The sequence below is a fragment of the Fundulus heteroclitus genome, chromosome 19, assembly GCF_011125445.2.
Source record: "Fundulus heteroclitus isolate FHET01 chromosome 19, MU-UCD_Fhet_4.1, whole genome shotgun sequence".
NCBI lineage: Eukaryota > Metazoa > Chordata > Actinopteri > Cyprinodontiformes > Fundulidae > Fundulus > Fundulus heteroclitus.
In genome coordinates this window covers 23,406,227-23,434,004 of record NC_046379.1, presented here as the reverse complement: position 1 = coordinate 23,434,004, position 27,778 = coordinate 23,406,227, and the positions used below count along the sequence as shown (strand labels likewise).

The window sequence follows — 27,778 nt, the reverse complement described above, 5'->3', positions numbered from 1 at the left end:
CATGCGACTCAAGGTTTTATTAGGAAACTATGATCATGATTACAGAAATGCATTTGTGAACACTGCCCTTTGGCATCTTTACAGCTTTTGTTGCATCAAAAAATATTTTTACAGTCAAATCAAAACATTTCAATTTATTAAGTATTCATAAAGCTGTTAAGAAAATGGCATTTCTAAATGTATACAAAAATGATAATGTACCATATGTAACTGAGCAATGGATATAAATATAATTTAAAAATAAAAAAATAAAAAAGAAGTCCAAGCCACCAGCTCTGATAAAGAGGGCCGAGATATAAGCCTGTCTGGTGTTTAATGAGTTCATTCATCAGGCTCAAAGGCACCGTTAGACTGGCCTGCTGGCCTCTTTGGTAGAGGTCTCTGGGTTGGCTTGGCTCTTCTTCTGCTTCTAGCCGAGCCCGAAGCGTCCACGTCCGAGAAAGTAGTCCGAGTCGCTTCTGGCTTTTTCACTTTCTTTTTTCTTCTAGTTCTGAAAGGAAACCGTGTGACAATCAACAGTCAGTGCTTTTATTCTACATCTTATCCCCAAAAAAACAGCGGCACTTCTACCCCCGTGCGGTGTTCAGACACTATGCCTAGTGAACTTAGGAGGATTTAAGCAGAGCGAGCCTCTTACTTGGCATCGGTCAGCTCGGGTTCGGTGTCCGATAAAGTTGGCTCAGAGAGAAACCTGAGTTCCCCAGAAGAACTAACTGCAGCAGACACCTTGAAAATGTGAGTATGGAAACACAAGTCACCAAGAGGGGCAGGAAGAAAAAGGCAGAAACACCAGTCGGCGACCACAGGATACCAGATATACCTCCATCATGCATCTTTATAAAGCACGCATGCAACTATCCACACTTATTGCAGGAGCTAGCTGCTAAGTACAAACAAGAGATTTCTTGAACAACTTCAAAGACATCCAGGCTGCAATAAATTGGCAGCATAGCTGTACAAAGGCTTACTAAACCGGTGCCCGTATTCACAAAGAACCCTAAGACTAAAAGTAGCTCTTAGTGACGTCATTTCAGGAAAAATCTCAGAATTTCCCGAAATGTTAGATTTTCTTAGAATTTTACCTTGGTAGGATGAAAGTTATTCACAAAGCATCAGGAGAGTTCCTAAAGTGACAAAATATTAGTAGTGGAGGACTTTTAGTGAGCCTAAGAGTGTCTGAAGCAGGAAGATGGTGGAAACAGAGAGCTGGCTGATCCACTGCCCAAACAGTGGAGGAAATGATGACATAAACTTCTTTTACAATCAAACAATTATTAATATGTAGACAGTCTGTGGTGTCTCTGCATTCAGGGCCAGTGGGGCCTGGCCCCACCAGATGTCACTGTGGAGCTCTATGGTCACAATAATCAGTGGGACATGAACCTTCTTTATAGAACAATATTGTAAAAAAAAAAAAAAAAGACTCCTGAGACTTCCTTTACCAATAAAACTGTGTTAGAAACATTTGTGTCTATATCTAAGTCTGCCAGAAAACTGACAAGCTCAATAGACTAAATCCTCTTCAGTCGCCTTGATATTGGGGCCGGCCCACCAATGCTTGTGAAATAATAAACAACTGAAACTGCAGCGCAAATGCCCAACACGCTCTCAGTAGACGGATTGTCCAATCAAAATACTTGAATTGCACACGTTACGTTTACGTTCTGCTGGATAGTGTGCGACCATCTAGGTAAGGCAAATTTATTTGTATAGCACATTTCAGTACAAGGACAATGCAAAGTGCTTTACATGAATAAAACGTTGGAAAAATAAAAACAAAAGAAACTAAAAAAAAAAACAGTTGGAATAAAAAATAGAAAAAATGTTACAAAATAATACAGCAAAATGTAAATTAAAAGCAAAAATGTTCTAGTGTTGGTTGTCCTTGGTAGCTCATCAAAGAATTGATGTGAATCTTTTCTGTTCAATAAATAAGCAATAATGAGTAAGACTTTTATTTATAATTTTATGTATAAAAATTAAATCACACATAGCTTATTGAAAATGTATTTTCTAGTGTTATCTGTTTAATTGAAAATGTATCAAAATCAGGTTGCTGGTAATAGGTGTTGAGTGTTTGTGTCCCACTTAATTTATCATGCCAGAGACACCACTGCAGATAGTATAAACTTTACCATCGCCATAGGGGGAAATTCATTAGTTTCAGGGGCCCGACGGGTTAAAGTAACGTAATTTTATTGAGTATAAATAAATAATAGGAAATATTCATGAATAAAAAGTGGAGAAATTTACAAAGCATATATCTATAAAAGCAGTGAGAAAATATTCATTGTACATGTTGATGTCGGTAAACTAAATGGTCATTTAGAAGTTCGCTTGCGTGATGCCATCTCCTCGCTTTTGATTGCTGCACAGAGCGCTTCTGGTGCATAAAAGCACCAAGACGCGCAGAGGAACAGATGCACTGATCTGCAGCAATACCCTTCAGAGTCGTGTGTTTACGCCTTGACCCAGGGACCAATTTACCTTTCAACATTCTCCTCCTAGAGCTGTGAGCTGAGCGGCGCTGTTGTCCAATTTGGTTTTAACAACAATTTTATTCTCCTTTTTATGTCAGCCGTTCTTCCAAACACAAGCGCATTAAAAAGCAGGCAATCCCAGTATAATGCTGACAGGTGAGACCACATTAATTTAAAAAAGATGAAGTAGCAAAATGACTGGCGAGTAACGATAAATAAGCTAATCAAAATAATGATGAGGGTCATCATTCTCTAACCCCCAGTCTGTCGAGGCAGATGACCGTTCACACCGAGCCCGGTTCTGCTGAAGGTTTTTCCTTCCTGTTAATGGGGAGTTTTTATTTCCACTGTCGCTTCATGCTTGCTCGGTATGAGGGATTGCTGCAAAGCCATGTACAATGCAGACGACTCTTCCTGTGGCTCTACGCTTCTCCAGGAGTGAATGCTGCTTGTCGGGACTATGATGCAATCAGCTGGGTTTCCTTAGAGAGGACATTTTTGACCAATCTTTATAACCTGACCCAATCTGTATACTCTGATTGAATTTGACTTTGGAAAGTGCCATGAGTTGGCGCTATATAAATAAAATTTAACTAAATTGATCTAAATAAGATGTGTTCAAACATTTTGATGCTGCATGACAATCACAGCTCTTGAAAGACAGCGTCACACCTAGTAACGGGGTCAACCACACCTCCTCACTAAGATGAAGATTTCTGTCGTCTCCTGGTTGTCTCCTAAATAAAGTCATTCTCTGCAGCGATCTGAATCACTCTTAAGCTAAGACTCCTGGGTAGGAATTTTTAGGCAAAAATATGAGCTCCCTGAGAGGACTCTGATAATCTTTGTGAATACGGACACTGATCTTTGTTGCACCATAAATCTATTCTGTGCTTTTATATCAAGCTACGACAAGAATTATAGGTTGACGTAAGGGTTGAAATCTTTGTAGATACTGATCCTTTAGGACAGTAAAACAAGCTTAAATGTATATAGAGAACAAATAAGAGAAAACTGTCCTTGTTCTTTAAATACTCTTGAACTCTTTGGATTGTTGACATTTTGCAACCAATAATCTCTGTAGGACGCAAAAGACGCCTGGAGTGGGAGTATACTAGGGATCAAAACTCCATCTAAACATATGAAGTACAAATCAAAATAAAAGACAACATACTATGTCACTGTTAGGTCTGAATCTAATAGTGAAAAGAAGGAACATTTAAAATAAAAGTGAAAAATGTAAAAGCAAAACGGCATTCACTTCTTCGCTCACAGAACAGTACAAGTGTAGAATCATTTCTGCTATCCTGGCTTCTTACCCTGGTGGGCGTAGACCTCTCAACAGTCTTTTCCAATGAAGCTGGGTCGCACTCTGCAGACTCTTCGCTAAACTCACCTACGACAATAACAATAATAAAAAAAAATGTTCGCAAACAGTATCACAACATGACACTTCTTTACCAAAAACATGTCGGCCTCTTACGCTGATCTACTACATAGGAAGCAAGAAAATATCCCTGCAGCCCGTTGAGCAGGCGTCCAAACCACCAGGTGTCGTTGTCTTTGTACAGTACTTGGATGACGTCGCCGCGCCGGATGGTCAGTTCATCAGAGCGGTTTGCTCCGTAGTCGTAGAGAGAAACGACCTGGGAAAGAAACAAAGATGAAACGAGTTGTAGAAGAGCTGGAGGGATGGGGGTGAGCTCCGCATTGCAGTGGAAACTTACTATTTGTTGAACGGGGGCAGAATCTGGCTCAAAAAAACCTGAGGTGGTTCGGTCGGGCAGAGTCTATTGTAGAAAAAAAGGAGCATTACATTAAACCTGTGACATTATTTTTTAAATACATTTGACCATGTTGCTGACAGCAATTAACTGAAAAGGGAGAAAAGAAAATACACAACACAACTATGCACAGAAAAAATAATTACATCAGGAAGTCTTACTGTGTGCAGTTTGAAAGAAGAGGCTCCTTTTAGCCTCTGACCGATCGGACTGAAGCCTCCTAGAAATCCAACCAAAATGGACAGAGAAGGGAAAGAAAACTATAACTTTGTAAAGTGACATAACTGAATGACTTGTTTATGGTCCATTCACACACGGCTTAAGATCAACACCATAGTCTCCAAGTCCGAACAACTGCAAATCTGGAGAACCTCATTTCAGCCCATGGGACAAGGAAAGGCAAGTCTATTTGTAGCACAGTTCAGTAGCAAGACAACTCAAAGTGCTGAACACGAACATAACGTAGGAAAAGAAAACACACAGAGGAAATTACACTGCAGTGGAATAATATTGGCAGGTCAGGATAAGTTGGACTACAAGCTAAATCTAATGATGTAGGGTATCATGGCACTAATGTCCACTTCATACATGCCCGGTTTTTCTCTGCTGTTCTATAGCCCAGTCTACCACAGCGCCATCGTCACAGGTATCGCATCAGCACAAACATTTTTTCCTTTTCCTTCTTTTTTTCTTGCTATTGTAATATAAACCCTAGAAGCTGATGCCTTTCAACACTGTGGGTACATTTACAGGTACGTTTGAATTTGAGAAGAAAAAAAATCACAACTTTCAATGGTCCTGCAGCCTATGCGCATTTTGGAGGTGTGTCACTTCCCGAAAGCATAGAGATCTATATTCTACAGGGGAATCAAGTGCATCTCTGCGTAAATGGGGCGTCTAGGTTCTTGCTGATTTTTTTTTTTGTTTTTCGATATCACAGTGCTGCATTAGTCTTGTGTGAAAAGGGGCCTTGCGTGGGAGCTTCAGCATAATGTGAAATGTTGCTTTCGACAAAACAAATAGTAGTAATCTGAAAGAGAAACTCACGACTTTGTGTGTGCAGAGCTGCTTGGGGGATTAGCTGGTCTGCCAAAGAAGCAGAGAGCTGCAGCTTGGAGTGGGGCGAGAGCAGAGACAGAGGAGGCAGTGAGGCATTTAATCCCTGGAGGGGGGGGAGAAAAGAGGGGTGTTGATTTGCAACGCAAAGAAACGTATTTCACAAAGCCAGCTGTTTATTTCTGAAGTATACTAGTACAGTTCAAAAAGTTGGTATGTCTTGACAGTTCTACACTCGATTGTTACTCATTCCAGAAAGTAGTTTTGTTTATAGACTCATTACACATAGAGTGAAATAGTTTAAGCCTTTATTCCTTGTAAATTTGAGTATGGCCTACAGGTAAGGAAGAACTCAAAACTCAGTGTCTCAGAAAACATACATGCTGTGAAAAAGTTAAACACTGTAATCAGAGAAAGTTTAGAGTAAGGAAAATGTGTGGTAGGAAAAGGTGCAGCGGCAATAGGAATAACCACAGCCTTCAGAGGATTGTCAAGCAATGTCCTTCTGAGAATTTGGGGGAGCTTTACAAAGAGCGGACTGATACTGGAGTCAACGCATCAGGAGCCATGACACGCAGGAGATTCCCCACACATGGGCTTCAACCTTGGAATCTATTAAAAAAATAAAACTTCATGGGAAACATGTGGTCCTCGCGGCAACTCTGACTCAGTTGTACGCTAATTCTGGAGACGGGGGAGATTGGTGACGCAGTTGGTCAAGTGGTGAATTGCAGCCAAACTGCATGATGATTCCCCTCAGATGTTAAGTTTAATTCCATATCAGACTATAGTCATAGATCGACTTTATCATAAGCATTCAAAACTGCTGTGCTATTCATGCATGCACTGCTGATCCTTACTTATAATTGGGACCTTCCAAATAAATAAAAGCAAAGCCTATAAGTCATCTTAAATCTTTAATAAAAGTCCATACAACATTTCATCTAGGTTTTCTATCATGTTCCTCTCCCTGATGATCACCAGGATGACGAGTACCACAGATATAATAAATTGTCCAAAGCCCATGGTGGTACTGTGCTTGATTGGCCTTCAAACTGGTCTGAGCTGAACCCCACAGAGAATCTATGGATTGTTGTCAGGGGAAGATGTTAGACAGCAGAGCCTACAGGGTAGATGAATCCCGCTATCAAAGCCATCTGGGCTTCCTGAACACCTCAGCAGAACCACAGGCTCACGGCCTCCATGCCACGCTGCATTGATGCAGTGACTCATGTAAAAGGAGCCTCGACAGGTTTTTAAGAAGCAAGTTGCATTTCATTCAGCTGCACATGGGCGTGACAGCGCGTCAGTTAAAGATCGCCTGTATCCTGCTGTCCAGCATGTGTTTAGTTCAATAAATTTTGTTTTAGCCGAATGTAGAACGGTCTAAAGACCAAAAGATCTGGGAGTGCGCCTTGTAACGGCTTGCAGGGCCATGCATATGTCTAGGAGACCTGACTCTGATGGCGTAATTCATGTGGGAAGTTATTTAGGATCCTGACGTTTGCCGTGTTAGCTGAGCTGTCGCGTGTTTACCTCGCTATGAATATTGCACTTGCTGTGGAGAATCAGAGAGATTTATGTCAGGGCTTCCGTTGGTTTTCAGGGCTTTGTGGAGTAGATGAATCAAGCTGGCAGGAACAACGAGGGCTTTATGAGCCATATTTCTGTACCAATAAATAGACTAGATATATTTAATTGAGCGACTCGACGTTTTGTGGAACTTTCCTCTGCTACATTATGTAAAATTCTACTTCCTGAGACGCTGAATTTTGGGTTTTCATTATCTGAATTTTGGGTTTTATTACATGTAACTTATACATTACTGTATAAGTTACATATAATAAAGGCTTGACATATTTCACTGTATGTGTAACAAATCTATATGATTGATGAGTTTCAGTTTCTGGAGAAAAAGAAATTAAACTATTCACAAGATTCCAAATTTTTGAAAAGTACTTGTATATATTGTATAACATGTATCCAGATTAGTCCTTTAAAATTTATTATTTTGTTCTAAATTAAAATAAAATATTAAATTTTCATTTAATATTTAGGTAAATATTACAACAAGGAGGATAGACTTTAAGCACAAATGATATCTAAGTTATAATCTTCTCATTGCAGATAAATAGCTGATGATAAATAAGAAATTTGTAATTTCTTTCTGTTTAGTATTTAAACTACCAACTAATTGCAGCAAAACTTTGTTGACAGAATAAAGTTTAACACTGATACTCACTGTGCCAACATCAGATGTAAAGCTCCTGCCTGTGTTACTCATTCCCACTTTGTCTGCAAACAAGAGTCAAATAATATAAATATCCTCAATGAAAATAAAATAAAAAACACAAACCATGTTGATTCATTAAATTCTGCTAGTTACTATGTGTAGTTATTTTCATTTCAACAACATACCGTGATCAAAACTGAGCCCAGAAGCTGAAGCCCTTCGACGTGGTTCCTGCGTTCGGTATGAAAATGGGAGTTTTTGCTTTCGTGATAATAATGCCGAGCAATGACTTATATTTAGAAAGTCTAACGTTAAACTTATTTAGAATCACGTCTCTGTTGTAAAGGAAGATGTCTTACGAGAACCGAATCCAACTGTTCTTTGACAGACTGCATCTTCAGGGCGAGTCTAGCTGTGTGGGCAAAGTGATCCATGGCTGAAGGAGTCGACGCGTCTTGCAGCGTCACCGAGTCGGGAGTGTTTCGGACGGTTTTGGTGTCCAGAGACGCGGATCTGCTCAATGCCTTAACGCTGTGCATCTCCAGCTGGGAAACTGTAAGACAAGGTCACCACACTGTGTGACAGGTATTCATCTCAGCTCAGTGAAGCACCTGATCTCAATTACTTATAGTGTCTTACAAAAGTATACATATCCTTTTAACTGTTCCACACATTTTGTCGCTTTACAATCACAAATCCTAATGTACTTTTATTATTTGATGTGAGGAATGAAATGCAGTGGAACCAGTTGTCTTTAGAAATTCCCTGATAAGTAAACAGAGTGTCACTTTGAGTGTCTTAACCTCAGTATAAACAGATATTTTCTGTGAAAGTCTCAAAACTTTGTTAGAGAACAATAAGGAACTGGATAAGGAACATCCCATGGTTTAGATCAGGGGTGTCAAACATACGGCCCGCGGGCCGGATTTGGCCCGCCGAACAATTTAGTCCGGTCCTGTGGCTAAATGCATTATCATTATAAAAAAAAATAATTTCTTAATTTTTATCTGTTTGATGTATTTTGTCATGCAGGACAGTGTTTTTAAGTTCCAAAAAATGTGAATAAATCTTTTTCAACATTGTATAATCACTGTGATCAGTTCTTATGCATAATGCACAAGTAAATGTTTAACTGAGTAAAAGTATTGTTGAAATTGCACATACTTTTCTTAAAAACGCTGAGGTTATTCATAATATATTGTGTAAAAGTGAAATTAACTTAATATAAAAATCAACAAGTCCACATTTATTAGTTCTATTTAATCTTGCAATGAGTTAACTCGTGTGGCCCTCTTGAGATCAGATTAAGCTGTATGCGGCCCCTAAACCAAAATGAGTTTGACATTCCTGGTTTAGATCAAAGCGTATTCATGGTAAAAATAGTTAACGGCTTGTACTTCTACAGCGCTTTATCAAGTCCGACGACCCCAAAGCGCTTTACACAACAATCATTCATTCACCCATTCACACCCTGACGGTGGTGAGCTGTTAGCAGCCACAGCTGCCCTGAGGCCGGCTGACAGAGGTGAGGCTGCCATACATCCGTGCCACCAGACCCTCTGACCAATCGGCAGCAGGCAATGCGGGCGAAGTGTCTTGCCCAAGGACACAACAACTGAGATGGTTGGAGCGGCGGATAGAACCAACAACCTGCCAGTAAGTTACAGGAGGAACTCCATAACTCTTTTGCCACTGTCGTCCCTAAATGCTTTAAATGGCTCACTCAACGTCCAACAAAAAACAAGCCCAAAGTAGGGCTGGACGATAATTCAATAACAATAAATATCAATCAATAGACGTATATCGATGATAAAAGTTTTCCTTCCTTATGCATTTTAGCCATGTAGGTTAATATTACAGTCATTACATCCTCCCAACCAATCACAAACAGAGACCCAGGAAACGCGCAGTCACCAAGCTCCGCCCCCTTCAAAGGGTTCAGAGAGCACACGTTCTTTTTTTCCTTTTTTAAAAACTTGCAGTTTTAATAAAGAGTTGGTTGAATAAAGGGTTGAGTTTGAATTCAGTGTTTGTGAGTACTGTATCTAAAAATAGGTTGCTAAGCAACAGTATGAAATGGCCAGGGCTGCACTTGAAATACAGGACAGAGCCGCAAGACTGCCACAGAGTCGATGCCTAGATCGTTGCAAGCGTGCTTTTTCTGCTTTTTCACTTTTTTTCAGATTACCATCACAGTATAGAAGAGGATATATAAAGGTAAAAATGTTACTTAGTGCTGCTTTAACGCTTGTAACATGACAAAGTGTAATACGTTTCAAAAGGGTATGTATACTTAAGCAAGACACTGTATGGGGGTAAAAAAAAAATCAGAAAAAAAAAAAAATCTAATCCCATTTGCAGATTATTTGAGAAAGACCCAAACCTTTGCGATCGTACAGGTACACATGCACAGGCTGGCTGTGCCCGAAAGCACAGAAAGCCACCATGTTCTCATGGGGGTGGAAGGAGACGCCATGGAGAGCAGTGCGGTAACAAAGCTCTGAGTAAACTGCAAGTTGGTCTCCTATGAAAGCAGTATATATAAAAAAAAAAAACAAGTCTCGATCAGTTTGAGAAACAATGCAAATGACTCGCAGCAAGTTTATGGCTTTGTTTTTCTCCCAATAGTTACCTGTGTCGGTATTCCAGACATACGCCATCCCATCCTCGCTCCCAGAGAAGATGAAGTTCCCACACGGCGTGAAAGTGCTGTAGATCCTCTCTCTGTAGTTCGTCGCACCAGTGTACTTCTTCACGGCCAAACTTAAAGAGGCCGGTTTAATTAAGTAAAACACAAAAACAACATTTGTATAACATGAAACACCTTTTATAAAGACAAGACTATCTGCCCTCTTACATCCTCAAATCCATCATCCTGACAGCACTGTCTTTGGCATGGATGAGCAGACACCGGCCATTCGGATGGAGCTGCAGCATGTTGATGGGGATGCCGCCGAGGTCGCTCTCATCAATTTTCTGCCATGAGCCAAACAGAAGGCAACATCTTCACCCCTCTGTAAATCTTAACTTCTGCTTAAATTGAATACGTCTATATTGTATCATCTTTTACTACGATATCAAACTGATACCATCTCTATAGACCAGTGATGGCACGGATGTTGCCGTTGTTTGCTGGGATTTACTGAAGTTTTCCACACAATGATGATGCCTGTGTTGTCTGCAGAGAACATTCTTCTTCCTGTTCGCATCAAATGCAAAAGAAAAAGTTAGAAACGGACAGTTTATTAACACCCCACCCCAGTAGAGATGAGTGAAAACCTTGAAATAGTTAGGAATAATAAATCAGGCACAAAGAATATTTGCTTTTAAGAAATGTGAATGTGATTGTTCTTTGTCAGAGTTGATCAGATCATCTGGGAGCTCCTGAACAGTAATCAATGACTTCCTGGTTTGCTGATGCATAAATAGAGCCATGTTTAATTTAGAAACTATGCTGGACTACAACCAACATTTATTAGGGGTGTAAATCAGCAGCTTTATCACGATCCAAAGTCATATCGATTTGTTTGGAGGAAGGCACGATATTTGCCGTAGTCTTTTATGATACGAATTCCGTTAAAATATTTATCTTGCATAGTGATCAGAATTGTAAAAGAGGTGAAACGATATTTTTCAATTAAACTCTGGGAGACCTGCAACAAACAGTTGCATTATGGGTTCCCCGTGTCTCTGAAACAACCATTAGACACCTTTTACATGCAGAATTGTTTTTTTTTTAGCAACAAGGAACGCTTCAGGTAGACTTGGCTTAAAAGAGGGAAAGCATATCTGGAAAAACGGCCAATTCTCACTGTTAAGGGCGATTCTGTTGAGCTACTTCTGGTATGAAAGTGGTGGGAAACTTTTAGAGTGTGTGGTAGGGCGTACAAAAATCAGAAATACACTTGCGTGCAATTATACTGTTGAAAATTGTGCTGAAATTAATGATTACGATAAAGATAAATTTTCTTGATTCTATTTTTTTTTCCTCCATCACACAATGTCTCCATCGCTCCTTAGGCGCTTCAGTATCTCAGCTTACAGCATCCAGTAAGGGCGTCACAGACAGCTAAGAGTCCATCAAAGTATAGGGTGAATACATGGCATTTGAAATATAATATTCAACCAAATGCTACTCCGGCTTCCTCCCACAGTCCAAAAACATGACTATAAGGCTATTCTACAGTACATTGCCCTTAGATGTGTGCGTGTATGCACATGGTGGTTGTGTGTGTCTATATGTATGATGGATTTCGACGTGTCCAGGGTGTACCCCGCCTCTCACGCAATGACCACTGGATGACCACCCCGCTGCGACTGACAGTATATTCAAGCAAGAATTACCGATTGCCAGCCTGCACACAATCATATGGCGATGGTGAATGCAATTCTGTATATTGCCCAGCTCTCGCATGGCGTTAAGAACTCAGAAGGTTATAAATAAAGTTCAAGGGGATTCAAACCACCTTGGCTACAACTCTTCACCCACCATGCCTGCTGTCGATGGTCATAGGGCTCGGTGGCTCCAATTTTATGGCAGCTGTGGCTACAATGTAGCTCACCGCTGTCAGTGGGAGTGAATGACTAAATGTAGAGTGAAACGCTTTGGACTTGATAAAGTACTATACAAGTACAGACCATTTGCCATTTACCAATGATCCAATACAACATCATTATAACGACTCAGTGTGGTCCTAATGACAAAAACAGGGCGTACAAAGTACAGCAAGCAGGGATGTCGACAACCGTGCCCGCTGGTGATATTATCATCAACAATTATTTATCAACATACATGCAACTACTACTACAACTTAACATATTCAGATAAAACGCTGGACTTCTCTCAGGCTTTTCTGTGTGACATTATTCTACTGCATTAAAAGAGGAGTTCTGCACATCTTCAGCAAGGGTTGTCTCTCTTGTGTCTCTGCTCTGTCTTCTGTAACCCCAGTCGGTCGAGGCAGATGACCGTTCATACTGAGCCCGGTTCTGCCGGAGGTTTTCCTTCCCGTTAATGGGGAGTTTTTCTTCCCACTGTCGCTTCGTGCTTGCTCAGTATGAGGGATTGCTGCAAAGCCATGTACAATGCAGATGACTCTCCCTGTGGCTCTACGGTTCCCTAGGAGTGAATGCTGCTTGTCGGGACTTTGATGCAATCAACTGGTTTCCTTATATAGGACATTTTTGACCAATCTGTAAAATCTGACCCAATCTGTATAATATGATTGAACTTGATTTTGTAAAGTGCCTTGAGATGACATGTTTCATGATTTGGCGCTATATAAATAAATTGAATTGAATTGAACAGGCCTTTGTGTTTGCTTTGTTGGTTCAGGGGTACCTTCAGCGTCAAAACACACAGTGTTGATGAAGCTGCTGTGAGCCTCAAACTCCTGCAGCATCTGGCCGTTCACATCCTCCACATCGAGCCTCCACACTCGTATCAGGCAGTCGTAGCTCCCAGTCACCACCAGGTTCTGGGCACCGGGATGGTACCGGGCACAGTACACGAAGGACGGGTGAGGCAGCACCTTCTGGGCGCTCTCCAGAAGTCTTTCCACATTCCACTCTCTGGGAAACAAGAGGACGTGAAAGAGCAAGGCAACAGCACGGACACCAACAGCAGCACTGCTATGTTTCCTGTTAATCACCATTAAGGGTTTTGATTTACATGGGAAACATAAACTTACCTGACAGTACCATCTGAAGAGGCAGACAACAGGCTTGTGTCGTCTCTGGACCAGCAGAGATCATACACAATTTTCAGATGACCACTGAAAGCAGCCATTACCTTCCCAGAGGGGATCTCATACACTGGGAAAATAGGAAAATGTTGTTCTTTTACCGCGTATTCAAACTAGTTTCCTTCATGCAAAGTTGGAGAGCGCTGATTTTGTCACAGAACCGTAAAATGATCGAGATAACTGGCTTGAGATGTTCAGTTAAGAGTAAAAGCAGCAACAGCAGCTTTGTACAAATGAGGCGTCGCTTACCAACGACGGGGAAAGCATCTCTGTCGGCACAAGCAGCAGCCAGCATGGTTCCAGCATGAGAAAACAGGACCGTGAAGCAGCCCATCTTACCACCACGGAAAGCTAAAATGTGCTTGTTGGGAATTCGACAGATCTACAAAAGAGACATTTATCATTTTGGACAGGCTGGATTCTTGAAAATCAGGGAATCTAAGATGCAAAAATATTTACCAGAGTTTTTTGCTTGCTTTTGTGCCTTACACAAGTATTTCTAAACTCTTTTCCCCATTTTGTTGCATTATAGCCACCAACTTCAATGTCATTTTTTTATCCTTTTCTGTGATAGCTGTACATAAACTAGTGCATAATTGAAAAGTGAAAAGAAAATTATTATTTTTTCAAATTTAAAAAGTGCGGTTCAACTTTATATTCCACCAGCTTTACTCTGATACCTCCAAATAAAAGCAGGTCCAACCAAAGCCACCAAGCTTTTGAAGGGAAACGCATGGAGCTCAACACAGCTGCCAAAGACTTTGGATTGGGACGGCGGAGTCAGGAGGAGGACGACTATTCAAAGATCATACCTGGAAACTAATGTTCCCGGGGGGCTTCTTTTAATGTGGCTGGGCTATTTTGCAAACAACATTTCAGTCTCCAGCAAATGAGGTGCTCCAAAAACTAGCAGCTTTAAGTGCAGCAAGAATTGCATACTTAAGCAAGGCACCTTAAAATAGCTAAGATTTTACACAGGGCTGGACGATAATTCAATAGCGATATATATCGATCAATAGACGTATATCGGTGATAGAAAAAAGGGTCTATAAAAAGTTATATAGAATAAAAGTTGTCCTTCCTTATGCATTTTATGCCAGGTTAATATTACTGTTGTTACATCCTCCCTACCAATCACAAACACGGACCCAGGGAACGCGTTGTCACCAAGCTCCGCCCCCTTCAAAGGGTTCAGAGAACACGCGTTCTTTTTTCTCTTTTAAAAACTTCTTGGTAATAAGTTGAGTTGCGTTTGAGTTCAGTGTTTGTGAGTACTGTATCTAAAAATGGGTTGCCAAGCAACAGTATAAAAATGGCCAGGGCCGCACTTAAAATATATATTTTCAATTTGTTGATAATTATCAATATTGTTCAATGTGATTTCTATTTTTTCGATACGCTTTTTCCTCTATATCGTCCAGCCCTCATTTTACATAACGCCGTAATGTCATCACAACGAAGATAAATTCATCGTATCTTAAAGCGGATGCAAACTTAAGAAAATCCTTTTTTATGTTTTTTTTTTTAATAAAAACACCGACAAACGTTAGCATGCGGCTACCTGCCCGGGCAGCCGGCTCCACCTCAGGATAGGCGGCTGCTTGCTGTCAGGGGGCTGCGTCAGGCCTCTCCTGGTGGCCTCATTTTGCAGCTCACTGTAGGAGGTGCTGCCTCTCTCCTCCTGCAACGCCATCATAGACCGCATACCAGGGTCCACCTGAGGAACCGAAACAACACAGACAAAAAAAAAAGCTCAGGCAAAATAAGTTTTGAACTCACCAGGTTAAAGATAAAACCAAAAAATCCTAAAAAGGTTGTGGAAATCATCTTTAACACCAAGAAAGTAGCAAGAAACGTACGTGCTCGGGGGGTTTGATTCCTTTCACGGTGACGTAGAGCGTGGACGCGTATTTGGTTCTTGGGTACTTCCTCCACCACTCAAACACCTCTATTGTTTTGGGTTGTCTCTTCGCCCGAGATGGAGGGCAGAAGAGCTGGAGGCGAAGTTTACTCTCAATGTTCAAAACCCCATTGGCGCCGACGAGCTGAGGGGCGGAGGAAACTCAAGGAAGGCCTAAAAATGCCAAGCAACTGTTGTCCGCTGTGTTTTTAAAAAAACAAAAATTTTACCTTAAGAAACGCCCAAGCGATCTTTCGAAACCCTCGCTCATGCTCGTCAGCGTTGTTGTTGGCTTTTGCCTCCTCCATCGTCACAAAATCCAGGATCTTAACAGCAACAACAAAAAAAAAAAAAAAAACATTAAATTGAACAAATAAAAGCAAACAGAAAATTAAAGCAGAAAGGGTAAATTGTGGTTGAACGTTTGGTGAGGAAGCATCTCTCACTTCAAAGAAGAGCAGAACTCTCGGCGCTGCATCCGTTTGCTGAACAAAGTAACCAAACCGCTCGTTGAAGAGGATCTGTTCCTGCCACTCGGGGATGATGGACTTGTTCTTCTTGAAGTCAAATGGCTGCGTCATGATCGGCAGGATGTGGTCAACGTTCTCGCTTTCGTAAAACGAAGAGACGTGCCGATGGCTTTAAAAACAAAGGGAAAGGTTTATTGTAAAATATAAGAAGAAACGCTCAGAAACAATAAACCGAGCTGAAGTCCTTGTTCTCACCAGTCCTCTTTCTTCGCATACTGCCCCGTGGTTTCATCTACAACGTGGATCTTCACCATGGGGTGTGAGATCAGCAAGTCCGTCTTGAGGCGATCGGTTCTGTGAATGAACACTCCCAGCACCAGACTGTCATCAAAGGCCTGCTTTTCTGTTTCTTCCGGCTCGGCCTCACTCTCGTCTTTGACGACTGAAAGATTGCAAAGGGGGTAAAACGGGCGCTCCACCAGAACCGCCATCCTTTACGTTTGATTAGCATTTGGTGGTTACAAACTATCAAACCTGACTTACCATGCTTTTTCTTCTTCTTTTTCTTCTTTCCCTTCGATTCGGTTTCATTTTCAGCATCAGCCTCTCGGTCGATGTCTTCGTCTTGATCTCTGACAGTGGAAAAATGACTGATTTCAAAATGCTGCTTATGTTACGTTTTTCTTTTAAATCTGCGACATTTTTAAAAAACAGTACACACACCCTTCATCTGACTCGGTGGTGGCAGATTTCAGCTTCTTCTTTTTCTTTTTCCCCATATTGTCAGTGGGGGTGATGTTTTGTGACACTACGCCGCCCTCCTGCTCTTTGACCCTCGTCTTCTTCATGGTCCTCTCTTCTTCCTGTGCTATCTGCTGCTGGTATCGGTGCAGCAGTTTATCTTCTGCATCCTCCGCCTGTGCTGTAACCTCGGTGTCATCTTTGCTTTTTCCTTTCTTACTCTTCCGTTTTGGTTCCTTTCTGCAGCCAGCGTCTTCTGGGCCTTGAACATGTTCATGCTTAGGAGAATCTGTGTCCCTTTGGATGTCACCGGTGTTGTCCTTACGTACAGGTAGGGGAGGAAGGTCCCTCTTGCTTTTCCTCTTTGCTTTAGATGTTTTGCCGTCCTCCTGGTTGTTGGCAAAACCTTTTTCTGCCACTCGTCTTTTATTCTTGGCGCGACGTGGGCTGTCCTCTTCAGGATCAGCCGTGTTTTGCAGAACGGTCTCATCTTCTTCTCTGTCATTTTCAAGGTCGAGTTTTGTTCTCCGATTCTGAAGCTAAGAAGACAGAAACCGAGAGACAACATGACTTTAGCCTTTGTTGTCCTTCAGAGAGAATTATTATGTTGCTTAAACTGGACCTGAAAGTGGATAAACTAGTTATGTGTCTTCCATTGCACGGATTCCCACAATCAGGATTCAGAAACATTTTTGCACCTTTTTTTGTTGTCATTTCAGGGGAAAAGTTATATGCATAAATATCTACATGTAACTATTGTTTTGATAAACGTCCCTTAGCAAGTCGTACCGCACCTACATATGTCTAGTAGACTGGCGTGATTCTGCCAAGATGTTTGACAAACTATTTAAATCTGAATTAGTAGAGTTCAATTAAATTGGGTGAAGAGGGTTAAGGATCAGCGTACACGGAGAGGATACTTAACGAGGAAAAAGAACCTGTTCGAAAACAGTCAAGCTTAACCTCTAATTTGCAGCTGCCTATAGGGACAAACAGTGTTCATTCCAGAGAAAGGTTTTATGTTCAGACTGGAAAAGATTGAGCTATTTGGCCAAAATGACAAGAAGAAGGTTTGGAGGAATCAATATATAAAGGTTAAGGTTGTCAAAGGTAAAAACATTACACTGGTTGTGTAGCATGGTGGTGGTAGCATTACTAGCTAGGTACTGGTGCATTTCACAGAGTAGATGAACTAAAGAAAAAGGATCACAAACTCCAGATTCTTCAATTTCAGCTTTAAGATAACATATAGATGCTTGAAATGTGGAAATAAGTGAGAGTTTCAACAGGACAATTATACAAAAAAAAAAAAAAAAAAAAATGGCAACAGGTTTTAGAATGGATAACGCAGGCTGACTCTGGCCTCAGCACTATTGAAAATCTCAGCCATACAATTCAAATGAGCTCCACTGTTTATCGTAAAAAGATATTCAGGTAGGATTTACCAGGACCGTTCTTGATGGTTACAAAAAGTGTGCAGGGTCTCTGCAAGCACCCAAAGGGAAATTATTAGCCAAATCTGACACGGAGTCCATGTATATAGTTTATCCAGCATGTAAAGTTTTAACAGTGTATGGAACATAAAGGGCTCAAATACATTCATTACAGTCATTCATCCACATGACGGCGTAAGTGAACTGAAACGGCCAATAATTAATGCCAGTTATGTGTGCTTTGCAAATATTTTAGAGCAAAACATTTAGCTTTTTGCTGAATGTCAACCACTGAATGTAAAAGAGCATGCAACAGAACACCTACCACAATAGCTTCCTTTGCTTCAGCGCTTTCCTTCTTTGACTTTTTCTTTTCCGAATCCGTATATTTCTTGAAGACCTCGTTAAATCGTTCCCGGGTCTTTCCTCGCTCTTTACTCTCACCTAGAAAAGTTCACATTACCATTAACTGGGGGAGTGTTATTTTCGGTGACTTCTTTGAAATCGCTGACTCCTATAAAATAACTAAAAGCTTAAAGACTTAGCAAGGATATTGCCACATCTACTTTACAACTTCACTTTTTATTTTAAATAAAACATTTGAGAAATAACATTCAAGCCAAACATTGCTTATTTTTTTTCAGACGCCTAACAACTTTATAGTCTAAAAAGCAATAAATGTATTGTAAAATTAGCACAATCATAACTAAAACAGACAACAGGGTTGGATCCATAAATGATATAAATTCATCAAACTGTATATTCAGCATGTTGATCATGCCATAATCATTACCATCATAGGATAAGTTTCAGATTAAAATAGAAACGTCCTGTCATCGCTTTACTGGTGGAGAGAAGGACACTCACCTACTGGCATTCTTACACACCGAGATGTTTCTCATTCTGAGGGCAAAATCGAAATCAAAAAAGCCTTATTTCACAAAAAAGTGATGGGCACATACTGCAATGGAGTAACCTAAGGAAAGAAATAGCTTACGTTTCATGCAGTGTATGTTAAACTGAAGCAGACTAAATAAAACTAAAAAGTATTAACCCAAATTAACCATGAACATTAGCTTATCGGCTAGTTTGCCAATGCTAACTTGCCCGAGTAAATGGAGGCAGAAATTAAATTATGTTCTAAAGCGAAACCTCTGAGGCTTAATACAAAGTCAAATGCCCAGAAGTTCATTTAAAAACGCAGAGGGAGTTAGCCGCGCCAGTAGCGAGACGTATATCTGTGCGCACGCTGAGCCCTAACTTCACGGACGACGCTGCAATGGTTTCCAAGTCAACAAGGCTGAACGTGAGGGCGGGGTGAGAGAATAAACAAAGAAGCCCCGGCCAATCACATGCAAGGACACAAAAGACGTCATTACGCATTCAGCGTAGGGATAAAAAAATATTCCAGCTGGGAGCTTCTTTTTCAGTCAGTGCTGTGCTCGACGTTTTCAATCCCAGTCAGTTTCATTTACAGTTCATAAATTATTTGCCCCAATGCCTTGACAATAAAACCTAATCACCAGAAGCGCCAAACTGCACTGTCAATATATATATAGACACAGACATGTATACGTAGACACCGCGTCGTCGGGTGAGAGGCGTGCCGACAGAGCGGCCATCTTAGGTCAGACCAAGCTGCGCTCAGACAGAATACATGTCAATTCAGGAAAATGTACTTTATGTTTTCAGACACTCTGGATCCGGTGAATTCTCAACCGATTTCCAGATAAATCAACTGACTGAAAACGTCACCCCTTTAGGGGCTACATGGGACCAATTGATTGAATGAAATGATTGTCTAACTTAATAAATTATTTCGATTTTGTATTGAAAGTAAGCAAACTTCCAGAGCTCCGTCCCAGGAAGCCCGACTTTTACTCCCCTTATGGGTGCGCAAATAAAAGGACACTAGGAACCAGATCCTGGGCAATTACCTTCCATAAGGAAGATTTTATGATAGATAATCCTCATGCTTTACAATTACAGTTTTACAGTTTTTTAAACACAGTATGTGCTAATGGGTAGCAGGGATGGAAGTAGAGAAAAGTACATTGAACACGAAAAACAAACAAAATGGTCCTAAATTACTGGATAGACATGATTTATTTCGGGGGGGGGGGGGGGGGGGGGTATTATACAGTATTTTCGGTTTTGCTATGATTTTGTAATGTATTTGATTCTAAGATGCGTTATTAGGTTTTTTGTTGATTTTTTCCCCCCAGATCGCAGTTTGTATTATATAATTTTTAAATGCTGTTATGAGCACCTTTGCTTTCACTTGTCTGTATATAGTTTTGCTCCTATGTAGATAAGTGCTGTTGTCTGTAGATCGGTGTCTGTATATATATATATATATATATATATATATATATATATATATATATATATATATATATATATATATATTGGAAGAAAGAGAGAGAGATTTATGTGTGTATAATTTGTGTGTATATTAGATTAATATGTAACTGCAAAATATGTAAGTGCTTGTACATTTTTCACCCAGTTTGAATTCAGTTTAAATACTTTTGGTTCTGAATAAATATGTGTAATCTGTCTGAAAGGTCACGGGCATTGTGAACATCTGATTAAAATGAGATCTGAGCTGCCTCCTATTCATTTTGACAGCAGATGTCTGATCTGTGGTCTGACCCAAGATGGCCGCCCTGCAGGCACGTCAGCCTAGCGGCCGGCAGCGTCCAATGGGGCGTCTACGTATATGATGTCTATGTATATAGATATATATTTGTCCAGCGCACTTTCGTGAACCGGAAGAAAACTGTGTTAACCTTTGCGCATGCGTAAAACGGTGACGTTTAGGGATTTACTATTTTAATTTTGTGTACTATATCGGCATTTTCGTGCTTCTGCTTTTATTTAATTTGCTGTAGCACCTAGGGATTTTTTTGTAACTGTAAAGTGCGTCGTAAATAAAATGTATTATCATTAGAAGCAACAAAGTTCTATGAGTGAAATTAATAAAATACATACACTCACATAAAAGTGACTTTTGCATTTTACAGTTCTAATACCAATCGCTAAAAACCGGAGTCTTATTCAGTTTAAGCTGGTGTTTACAATTTCAAACTATCGGAATGGCCAGTTTTGCATTAAAAATGTACTTCTAGGAGTGGTTTTAGAGCACTCACTTCTACTTGTAGTATTCTGAAGTAACACTACTTCTGAATGCGTATAATTTCTAGCTTCTCTGTCCACTTCACTGAATGTAGAACAAATGTTTTAACCAAAAACGCATGTAACTGTATACCTACTGACCTGTCTAAAGGAATCAAACAAAAACTGTTGACGAAGATTACCTGGAATAAAAACTTTAAAAAATACTTGTATTTGTAAAATGTATATTAATTGGAATTCATGTCAATTATTATAAATATAAGAAACGTGGATAAAAAAAATATTTAGGGGTGTTTTCATGGGTGTGTTACGTGAGTTTTCATATCAGAGATGCGTAGAAAAATGTAAATACAAAATTATGCAAATAGCTTTCAGGGTCACATGACCTGGCGAGAGGCGTGTCCTCCTGCAGGTTGCGTGATTTGGGCCTGTGTCATAACCTTTTGTTGTGCAGTCATGGCCTCGGACTTTTGTGAAAGTTGCTCCCGGTTGCTCCGAGACCTCGCTGAACGTCTGAGGAGAGTTTGGGGAGAGTTCGAGTACAAACTGAAGGGGAGTTTTAGAGAAATTGCCCAATGCACCTGCTTTGGGAATGCACCTGAGAGGAGGACGGCTCAGGATTTATCCTCGTTGCAGCGCATGCATGGTAGGAGGACACGTAATTGTTGTGCAAATGAAGCATGTCTGTTCAGCACACAGGTATGCTCTGTGAAAGACCATCACGTGACCATCTTCATTAATGTCTAACGTTTGATTATGATGATGATGATGATGATGATGATGATGATGATGATGATGATGACAACAGAAGCAACATCCTCCACTTAATGATTTTGGAAATATTTTCCCTTACCATTTGATCCTTTTTACTTACAATCACAATCAATTAGAAAAGTAGTTAACTCTTTAAATTAAAAACATATCTATAATTTTGAATATCTTTTAAAACTTAAATTATTTTAATAATTAAATAAAAAAACTTTTTGTTTTGTTGATTATGCCTTACTTATTACACAACAATCAAATAAATAAATAAATGAATTGTTCTGACCATACAACGCCCGGACAAAGCAGTTAAGTTAAAGAAATAAATGCTTGAAATATATTGTTGTATACAATGACTATTAGTTTTCTTTTTTAAATTAAATGCTTGTGATAAATATGCCCTTCCACGTATTAGGATGCACTTGTACTCATCCCTGATTTTCCTTTTCTCAGATGATGAAATTCCAGTTTTCAATCAGAGAAGACTCCAAGCACTGTGCCGGCTTGCAGCCTCTCAAAATGCTGATCTGCAAATGACTGTAGCCATATATTACTTGCACATCAGTCACCACTGTGAGTAAGGACTTTAACAATCTACACGACAACATGGACATTCAAATGAGGGGTATTTAAAATGTGACCGTTGCGTGCACATTTCCCCCACCCAGGAGATACCCTAACAGAAAAGACCAGTATGCAAATGTTCAACTGTATTTTTGAATAGCAGCTTAAATGGTCACGTATTCATCCTTTCACTTAGAAGGAAAAATGATGTCCTCATCTAGAACCTTCCATATTCTCAGTAACAATGCCTTTAGGGTATTGTGGTAAAGATTTTTGCAGAGATCTCATCATGTTTCTGAGTCTTGCTCAATGCTTGCAGTACACATTAAACGGCGGCGAGTATGAAAATATTCGACCACATTTTTGCCTACTGGAGCCAGTTGACGGAGTCCTACGTTGGCTCAGTTGTGGTCGAGAAAACGTCCTGGGAGGGGCATAAAAGATGAGATCGCTGAGAAACTAATTTTTATTACAAGTGAAAGCTTGCTGACATTAACAGCTGGATCAGCTGCCTGATTGATAGGAGTTATAGTACAAGCCAGGAGTAAATAAATGTTATAAATGTAATAAATTCAAATATATTTCCGGGTTGATTCTTAGGAGTGAAAGCGCTTGCCCTTCTTTCTTACTGCCACTGTAACGTCCTACAGCTACCTTTTTCTGTCTGGGATTGTTTGTTGCAGTGAACTCTCCGCTACCAGATGCTTTCATAGAACCAATCATGGCTCTTCTTTTGTCCCCTGACCCGGATGTGCAAAAGACTACTTCCTTCACGCTGGTCAACTTATTAGCAAACGATAATGGTAGGAATTGTTTCTTGCAATGTTTTTTTTTTTTTTCTATCATTTTAAATGTCAAGTATTGAACGCTGCTCACGTTATCCTTAAGTGTATAAGCTTGGTTGGTTGTAATTACTGGCTACTGCTGGATATGATTTCAGTGTGTAAGGAGTCAGTGATCGAGATGGGCATGTTGGTGCCGCTGTTGGAGTTGTTCCAGTCCGGTGATCCCTCTGCTCAGTGTCACTCTTGTGCCTGCGTGGCCATGCTGGCCTCCTCAGGTATGCACAGGATTTTTTTTTTAAAGTTTATCTTCTGTGTATAAGCAAAATGTTTCAATGAGATGGATTCAACAATAATTCATGTTTGTAGGATTCTTGCTGAGTCTGTTATTTCCCTAGTGCAGATGCTATATCTATCAGCAGTGTTTATAATAACAGTCGCACAAACTTTACATTTCACCACCACAGGAAGGGGAGTATTGTCGCAGTATATTGTACAAAACCTTGTTTTTCTTATGCAGTTGTAAATTGTGACAACATCAGATTCTCTCAATGTTGCTCAGAATCAAACAGGGATGCGATTTTGGTGGATGGAATCATACCTTTGTTGGCTTTGGCAAAATCCTACGATCCAGCGGAGCAGCAGAACGCAGCGTGGGCTCTGCTATATCTCACCCAGTCAGGTTGTATTTTTATTTTTTTCTTGATTTTTGTCAATGTCCTCCTCATACAGTGCCCTGCAGATGTATTTATTCCCCAGTTAAAAATATTCCCAATTTGTCACTGTACTACCACAGATTTTAAAGTGGATTTTCATGGCTAACAAGCAAAACCTTATGTGTGGCTGAAAGCTAATGCTGCAAACACCCTTCTATGAAACATAGTAGCGGTGGCATCATGCTGTGGGGATGTGTATCTTTATGGGGACAGGGATGATAGAGTTAGAGTTGGTGGGAAGATGGACAGAGCTAAATACGGGTTGGGGGGGAAGGAAAGACCTGAGAGTGGGACAGAAGTTAATTTTTGAGTAGGATCACAACCGTAGAAACACGACGACAGTTTGTTTCCTTTGTAATGCTTGACCAACTTTTCTCTTCTTCCAGATTGGTCAACAAGGCTTCTGTGTCAAGCGGGGGCCATCCCTGTTTTGGTTCTGCTGCTGCAGTCCTCCAGTTCAGAAGTCCAGTTTTACAGCTGCACGGCACTTTGCAACATTGCTGCTGATCAAGAGCATCGGCCAAAGTTGCTCAGCATTGGGGGTCATTATTTGTCCAAGTCACTTTTGACTCTTTTGTCTTCCTCTGTGCAAAAGGTAATTGTGAACTTTATTTGGGGGGGAAAAATTGCTTACTTTAATTCTACTATAGCGTTTCATGTTGTCAATTTTGCCTTTTTTCCACCCAGAATTCAGCTCAAGCATGCAGATGCCTTCAAATTCTTTCCAAGAACGGTAACTGCAGGAACCACACAAGACACCAAATACACACGTGCATACATGCAGAGTGTGATTTTAAATGACTTGCTGCGGATTCTGTTTGTCATTTTTATCTGCAGTTTGGGTCCAGGAACAGCTCATGGAGCTGAACTGCGTGTCGCCTCTGAAGGCCCTGCTCAGGAGTTTGAATGCTGCATGGATAAAGTCAGCCTTAACACTGCTGTGTACGCTGTCTGCACAGCCAGCAAACTGTGTATGATCCCCTATTAAAGCTAAAATATAGTAATGATAGAGCTGTGTGGGGTATATTTTACAGCTATTGAATAATTGAAGGTTTTTTCAACTTAAAACTTTCCTAATTTGTATGAAAGAACAATCGCCTAAATCTCCCAAAAGTGGTTAACAGACTACACAGTGCCTCGCAAAACTGTTCATACCACCTTTTGAAGTTTGTGGTTGTAATGTGAAAGAGTTTGAAAAGGTTTGATGTATTATTTTTGGCTTTTATGTGACAAACCAACACAAAGCGGTCAAGTGGAAGGAAGAGAATATATTCAAACCTTTTTAGTGAAGTGAAGACTCCAGCGATGCTTACACGCTCATACAACGACAGTGAAGTTGTGCCTGAGACCTTTGGATGTGTTGAAAGATTTTTTACAATTATATATCACTACTCTGTTGAGCCACCTTTCATTCCTTAGCACATGTAACTTTTCCTAATTTTTCTTTGCTACATGGCTCAAGCTAAGACTGGATGAAGAGTGTCTGCTATTTGCAATTTTCAAGGCTTTCTGGGTTTTCTCAGTTAGATTTTACACTTGGACTTTTACCTGAATGGGCATTTCTTACACAGAAATGTGCTCAGTTGTGAACCATTACATTGAAGCTGTGGGCCTGTTGGGTGCCTCTCTAATTAATGGCCAGGCAGTCGGTTTAGGTGGGTAGTTGTGTCTCGGTGGGTTATTTACTGATCAGGCGACTACTAAAAGAACTTTAGACTGGCTTTAATTCATGGGCATGAGAGTATAGGAGCTAAATGCGAACGCACACATATTTCTCAGCTTTTTTGTTGTTGGGCAAATGTAAAAAACAAAAAAACAAACAGTTCTTTTTTTTTTTTTTTTTTTTTTTTTTTACTTCACTGTGAAGTGATGCTTCGTGTTGGTCCATCCCATAAAACCTCAATGAGGTCAATTGTAATGTGACAAATGCGTAAGGGGTTGTTTGGTATTACTATGAATACTGTCGGAGGGGAATCACTTTCCTGTAACCTGATTTTTAGGATATCCTCGTGAGTGAAGGAGTGTTGAGGGAAATCGGTCAGCTCCTTCATCACCCTAGGTCAAATTCTGCTCTGATCTCCCAAAGTTGTCAGATCATCACTGACCTCTGCAGCGCCTGCATGGATGAGCAGGTACACCTTCAGCCTACCATTCCTTGAAAACGTGTCTGATTTATTTGTGCCCTGTGCCCTGATCTCTTAAGGTTTCACTGAACCCAGTTAATGTCATCTAGGCTGTGACGGAAAGCCTGTGCTTATCAGGGCTGCTCAGGGTGCTCCTGTCTCCATCCCTGTCCGATGAGACGTTAGTACACGTGACGTTGTGCTTACATCACCTGATGACCTGGGGTAATGACCCAATTGTTTGTTGTGGATTTTAGTTCTGATATGTCTTCATAAAAGAAATTACATGGAGGAATGACTTACAGTAAATTCATATTGTAGAAATCTCTCTCTGTTACAGATGGGTTGAGGGCTAAGTTGTCCGGATCAGTGACACCAGAGCAGGTTTGGAGACTGGTGGAGCTTTCTGGACAGACCAGAAGTTCCCAGTTATCATACAGCTCTGCAGCCGTCATTCACATGTTTGGATTGACAGGTAAACTGATGTACATGTCTGAATGGACAGCTTTTTTTTTCTATACAGGGGTACTTTTAAAGCGTTGCTTTTTCCTTCCTCTGCTACGCAGGAGATTCCCTCCACCTGCTAAGGCCTCACTACGGCGCAGTGTCTAAATATCTGTTGCTGTTCCTCAGAAGGAAAGAGGTTAAATTCCAGCAGCTTGGCATTGCTACCATGGTCAAACTCAGGAATGGTTTGTTTTGCGTTTCATTCTTCCATGAAGTGAAATAAAAGAGCTAGTGTGTCTTTAATTGTTTTCAATAACTTTGTTATAGTTATTAGTGTTGCATCGATACCGCTACCAGTATCGGGCGGGGCGCCGATCCAGCACTAAAATGGTGGTATCGGTATCGGCGAGTTCAATTATTAATGTAATTTTACTGTCTTACTGTTGCACTACTATTATACATGTTATAATTTCACGAATGTTGCACTATTTTGGCCTTTGAGAGCCAAAAAAGTTTATTCAACTATTCTCACCCATTCCAGGTAGGCAATAAAAGGTTCTACTACCCTAAGTAGTATGCAGTTCTTCATATATACACACACATCAATTTCAAACAGATGGTATCGGTATCGGCCAATACTGCACAGCCAGGTATCGGGTATCGGTATCGGGGCCAAAAAGTGGCATCGGTGCAACACTAATATTTCTTAGGATTTTAATGTGATGAGCTTCAACAGAGTAGTACATGACTAAAATGAAGTAATTCGCATTTCTTGCGTTCCTGACCCTGTGCAAGCAATATTAACTGAATACCACTAAATAAAAGCCTTTGCCAGCAGTAAGGGATTTGTCTGAAAGCATCAGAGGTTTCTCAGAAAACCTTAGTGAAGAAACAGCATCACAAAGTTCTCCTTGCCTTCACCTCCATCTTTAGACTCTGTGTTGGCCACTTCAAAACATTAACCAATTCCATGGCATAAAATCCCAATGAAATACACGGAAGTTTGCAATGTGGCAGAATGGGAACAAATCCGATGGGTTTAAAGACTTTAAGAGGAATCTGTATACAAATTATCTTTTCTGTGTGAAATAACAAATGTCCTTTAAACACGGAGCCATTGCCAGCAGTTTAAAGCCTGCGTGCCTTGTTCCCCCTGCAGATGGAGACTTTTTAACAGCGGTGACTAACGCTGAGCTGGAGGCTGAGCTCTGCAACGTTCATGCGCAGACCGAGGAGACGAGGCAGCTGCTGCGAAGGATTCAGCCTCCTCCTCCAGCTTCTGGTTCATCCTCCCCTTGACTTGCTCAGTTTATTTTGATGCAGTGTTTGGACACATTTTGTTTCATTTTTAATATGCATTTTTTTTTATTTGTTATATACGTTTTTTTACTTAAAAAAAGAA

The 27,778-nt window shown here is 40.5% G+C and overlaps 2 protein-coding genes across 4 annotated transcripts; one reads left to right on the top strand and one right to left on the bottom strand.

Annotated features, from left to right (window-relative positions):
* Positions 1 to 2: 2 nt before the first annotated feature.
* ahi1 (Abelson helper integration site 1) lies at positions 3 to 19,156 on the bottom strand. 3 transcript variants are annotated; one of them, XM_021321002.2, is made up of 27 exons: positions 18,839 to 19,155; positions 18,709 to 18,744; positions 18,167 to 18,285; positions 16,391 to 16,947; positions 16,211 to 16,299; positions 15,923 to 16,109; positions 15,644 to 15,836; positions 15,428 to 15,523; positions 15,157 to 15,342; positions 14,859 to 15,014; positions 13,547 to 13,679; positions 13,244 to 13,367; positions 12,895 to 13,124; positions 10,643 to 10,752; positions 10,411 to 10,529; positions 10,186 to 10,316; positions 9,937 to 10,077; positions 7,913 to 8,106; positions 7,739 to 7,784; positions 7,563 to 7,615; positions 5,312 to 5,426; positions 4,411 to 4,484; positions 4,208 to 4,270; positions 3,964 to 4,126; positions 3,800 to 3,876; positions 638 to 726; positions 3 to 490 (listed from the first exon to the last, which is right to left on the bottom strand). In XM_021321002.2, exons 2-27 carry the CDS (start codon positions 18,716 to 18,718, stop codon positions 322 to 324), a joined length of 3,624 nt encoding a protein of 1,207 aa, XP_021176677.2. In that variant the 5' UTR covers positions 18,719 to 18,744; positions 18,839 to 19,155; the 3' UTR covers positions 3 to 321. The 3 variants fall into 3 exon arrangements, with proteins under 3 accessions (XP_021176677.2, XP_021176678.2, XP_021176679.2); XM_021321003.2 differs by having other exon boundaries at positions 4,426 to 4,484; positions 18,709 to 19,155; XM_021321004.2 differs by lacking the exon at positions 638 to 726 and having other exon boundaries at positions 368 to 490; positions 18,709 to 19,156.
* Positions 19,157 to 21,385: 2,229 nt separating this feature from the next.
* On the top strand, positions 21,386 to 27,707 carry LOC105932421 (vacuolar protein 8). The gene is made up of 13 exons (XM_012871592.3): positions 21,386 to 21,625; positions 22,198 to 22,317; positions 22,992 to 23,111; positions 23,249 to 23,368; positions 23,653 to 23,772; positions 24,193 to 24,401; positions 24,494 to 24,539; positions 24,644 to 24,777; positions 25,807 to 25,938; positions 26,040 to 26,154; positions 26,270 to 26,404; positions 26,496 to 26,621; positions 27,536 to 27,707. The coding sequence occupies exons 1-13, from the start codon at positions 21,436 to 21,438 to the stop codon at positions 27,673 to 27,675; spliced, it is 1,707 nt and encodes a 568-aa protein (XP_012727046.2). The 5' UTR covers positions 21,386 to 21,435; the 3' UTR covers positions 27,676 to 27,707.
* The last annotated feature ends 71 nt before the right edge of the window (positions 27,708 to 27,778 follow it).

Bases quoted from the DNA above. Each gene is read 5' to 3' on its own strand.
- LOC105932421 (XM_012871592.3), top strand. From the start codon at position 21,436: ATGGCCTCGGACTTTTGTGAAAGTTGCTCCCGGTTGCTCCGAGACCTC. The intron at 23,369-23,652 runs GTATGCACAGGA...AATGTTGCTCAG, and splicing joins GGCCATGCTGGCCTCCTCAG to AATCAAACAGGGATGCGATT. The intron at 24,540-24,643 runs GTAACTGCAGGA...TTTTATCTGCAG, and splicing joins TCAAATTCTTTCCAAGAACG to TTTGGGTCCAGGAACAGCTC.
- ahi1 (XM_021321002.2), bottom strand. The intron at 15,015-15,156 runs GTACGTTTCTTG...TCGGTTCCTCAG, and splicing joins GAATCAAACCCCCCGAGCAC to GTGGACCCTGGTATGCGGTC. The intron at 491-637 runs GTAAGAGGCTCG...GTTTCCTTTCAG, and splicing joins CCCGAGCTGACCGATGCCAA to AACTAGAAGAAAAAAGAAAG.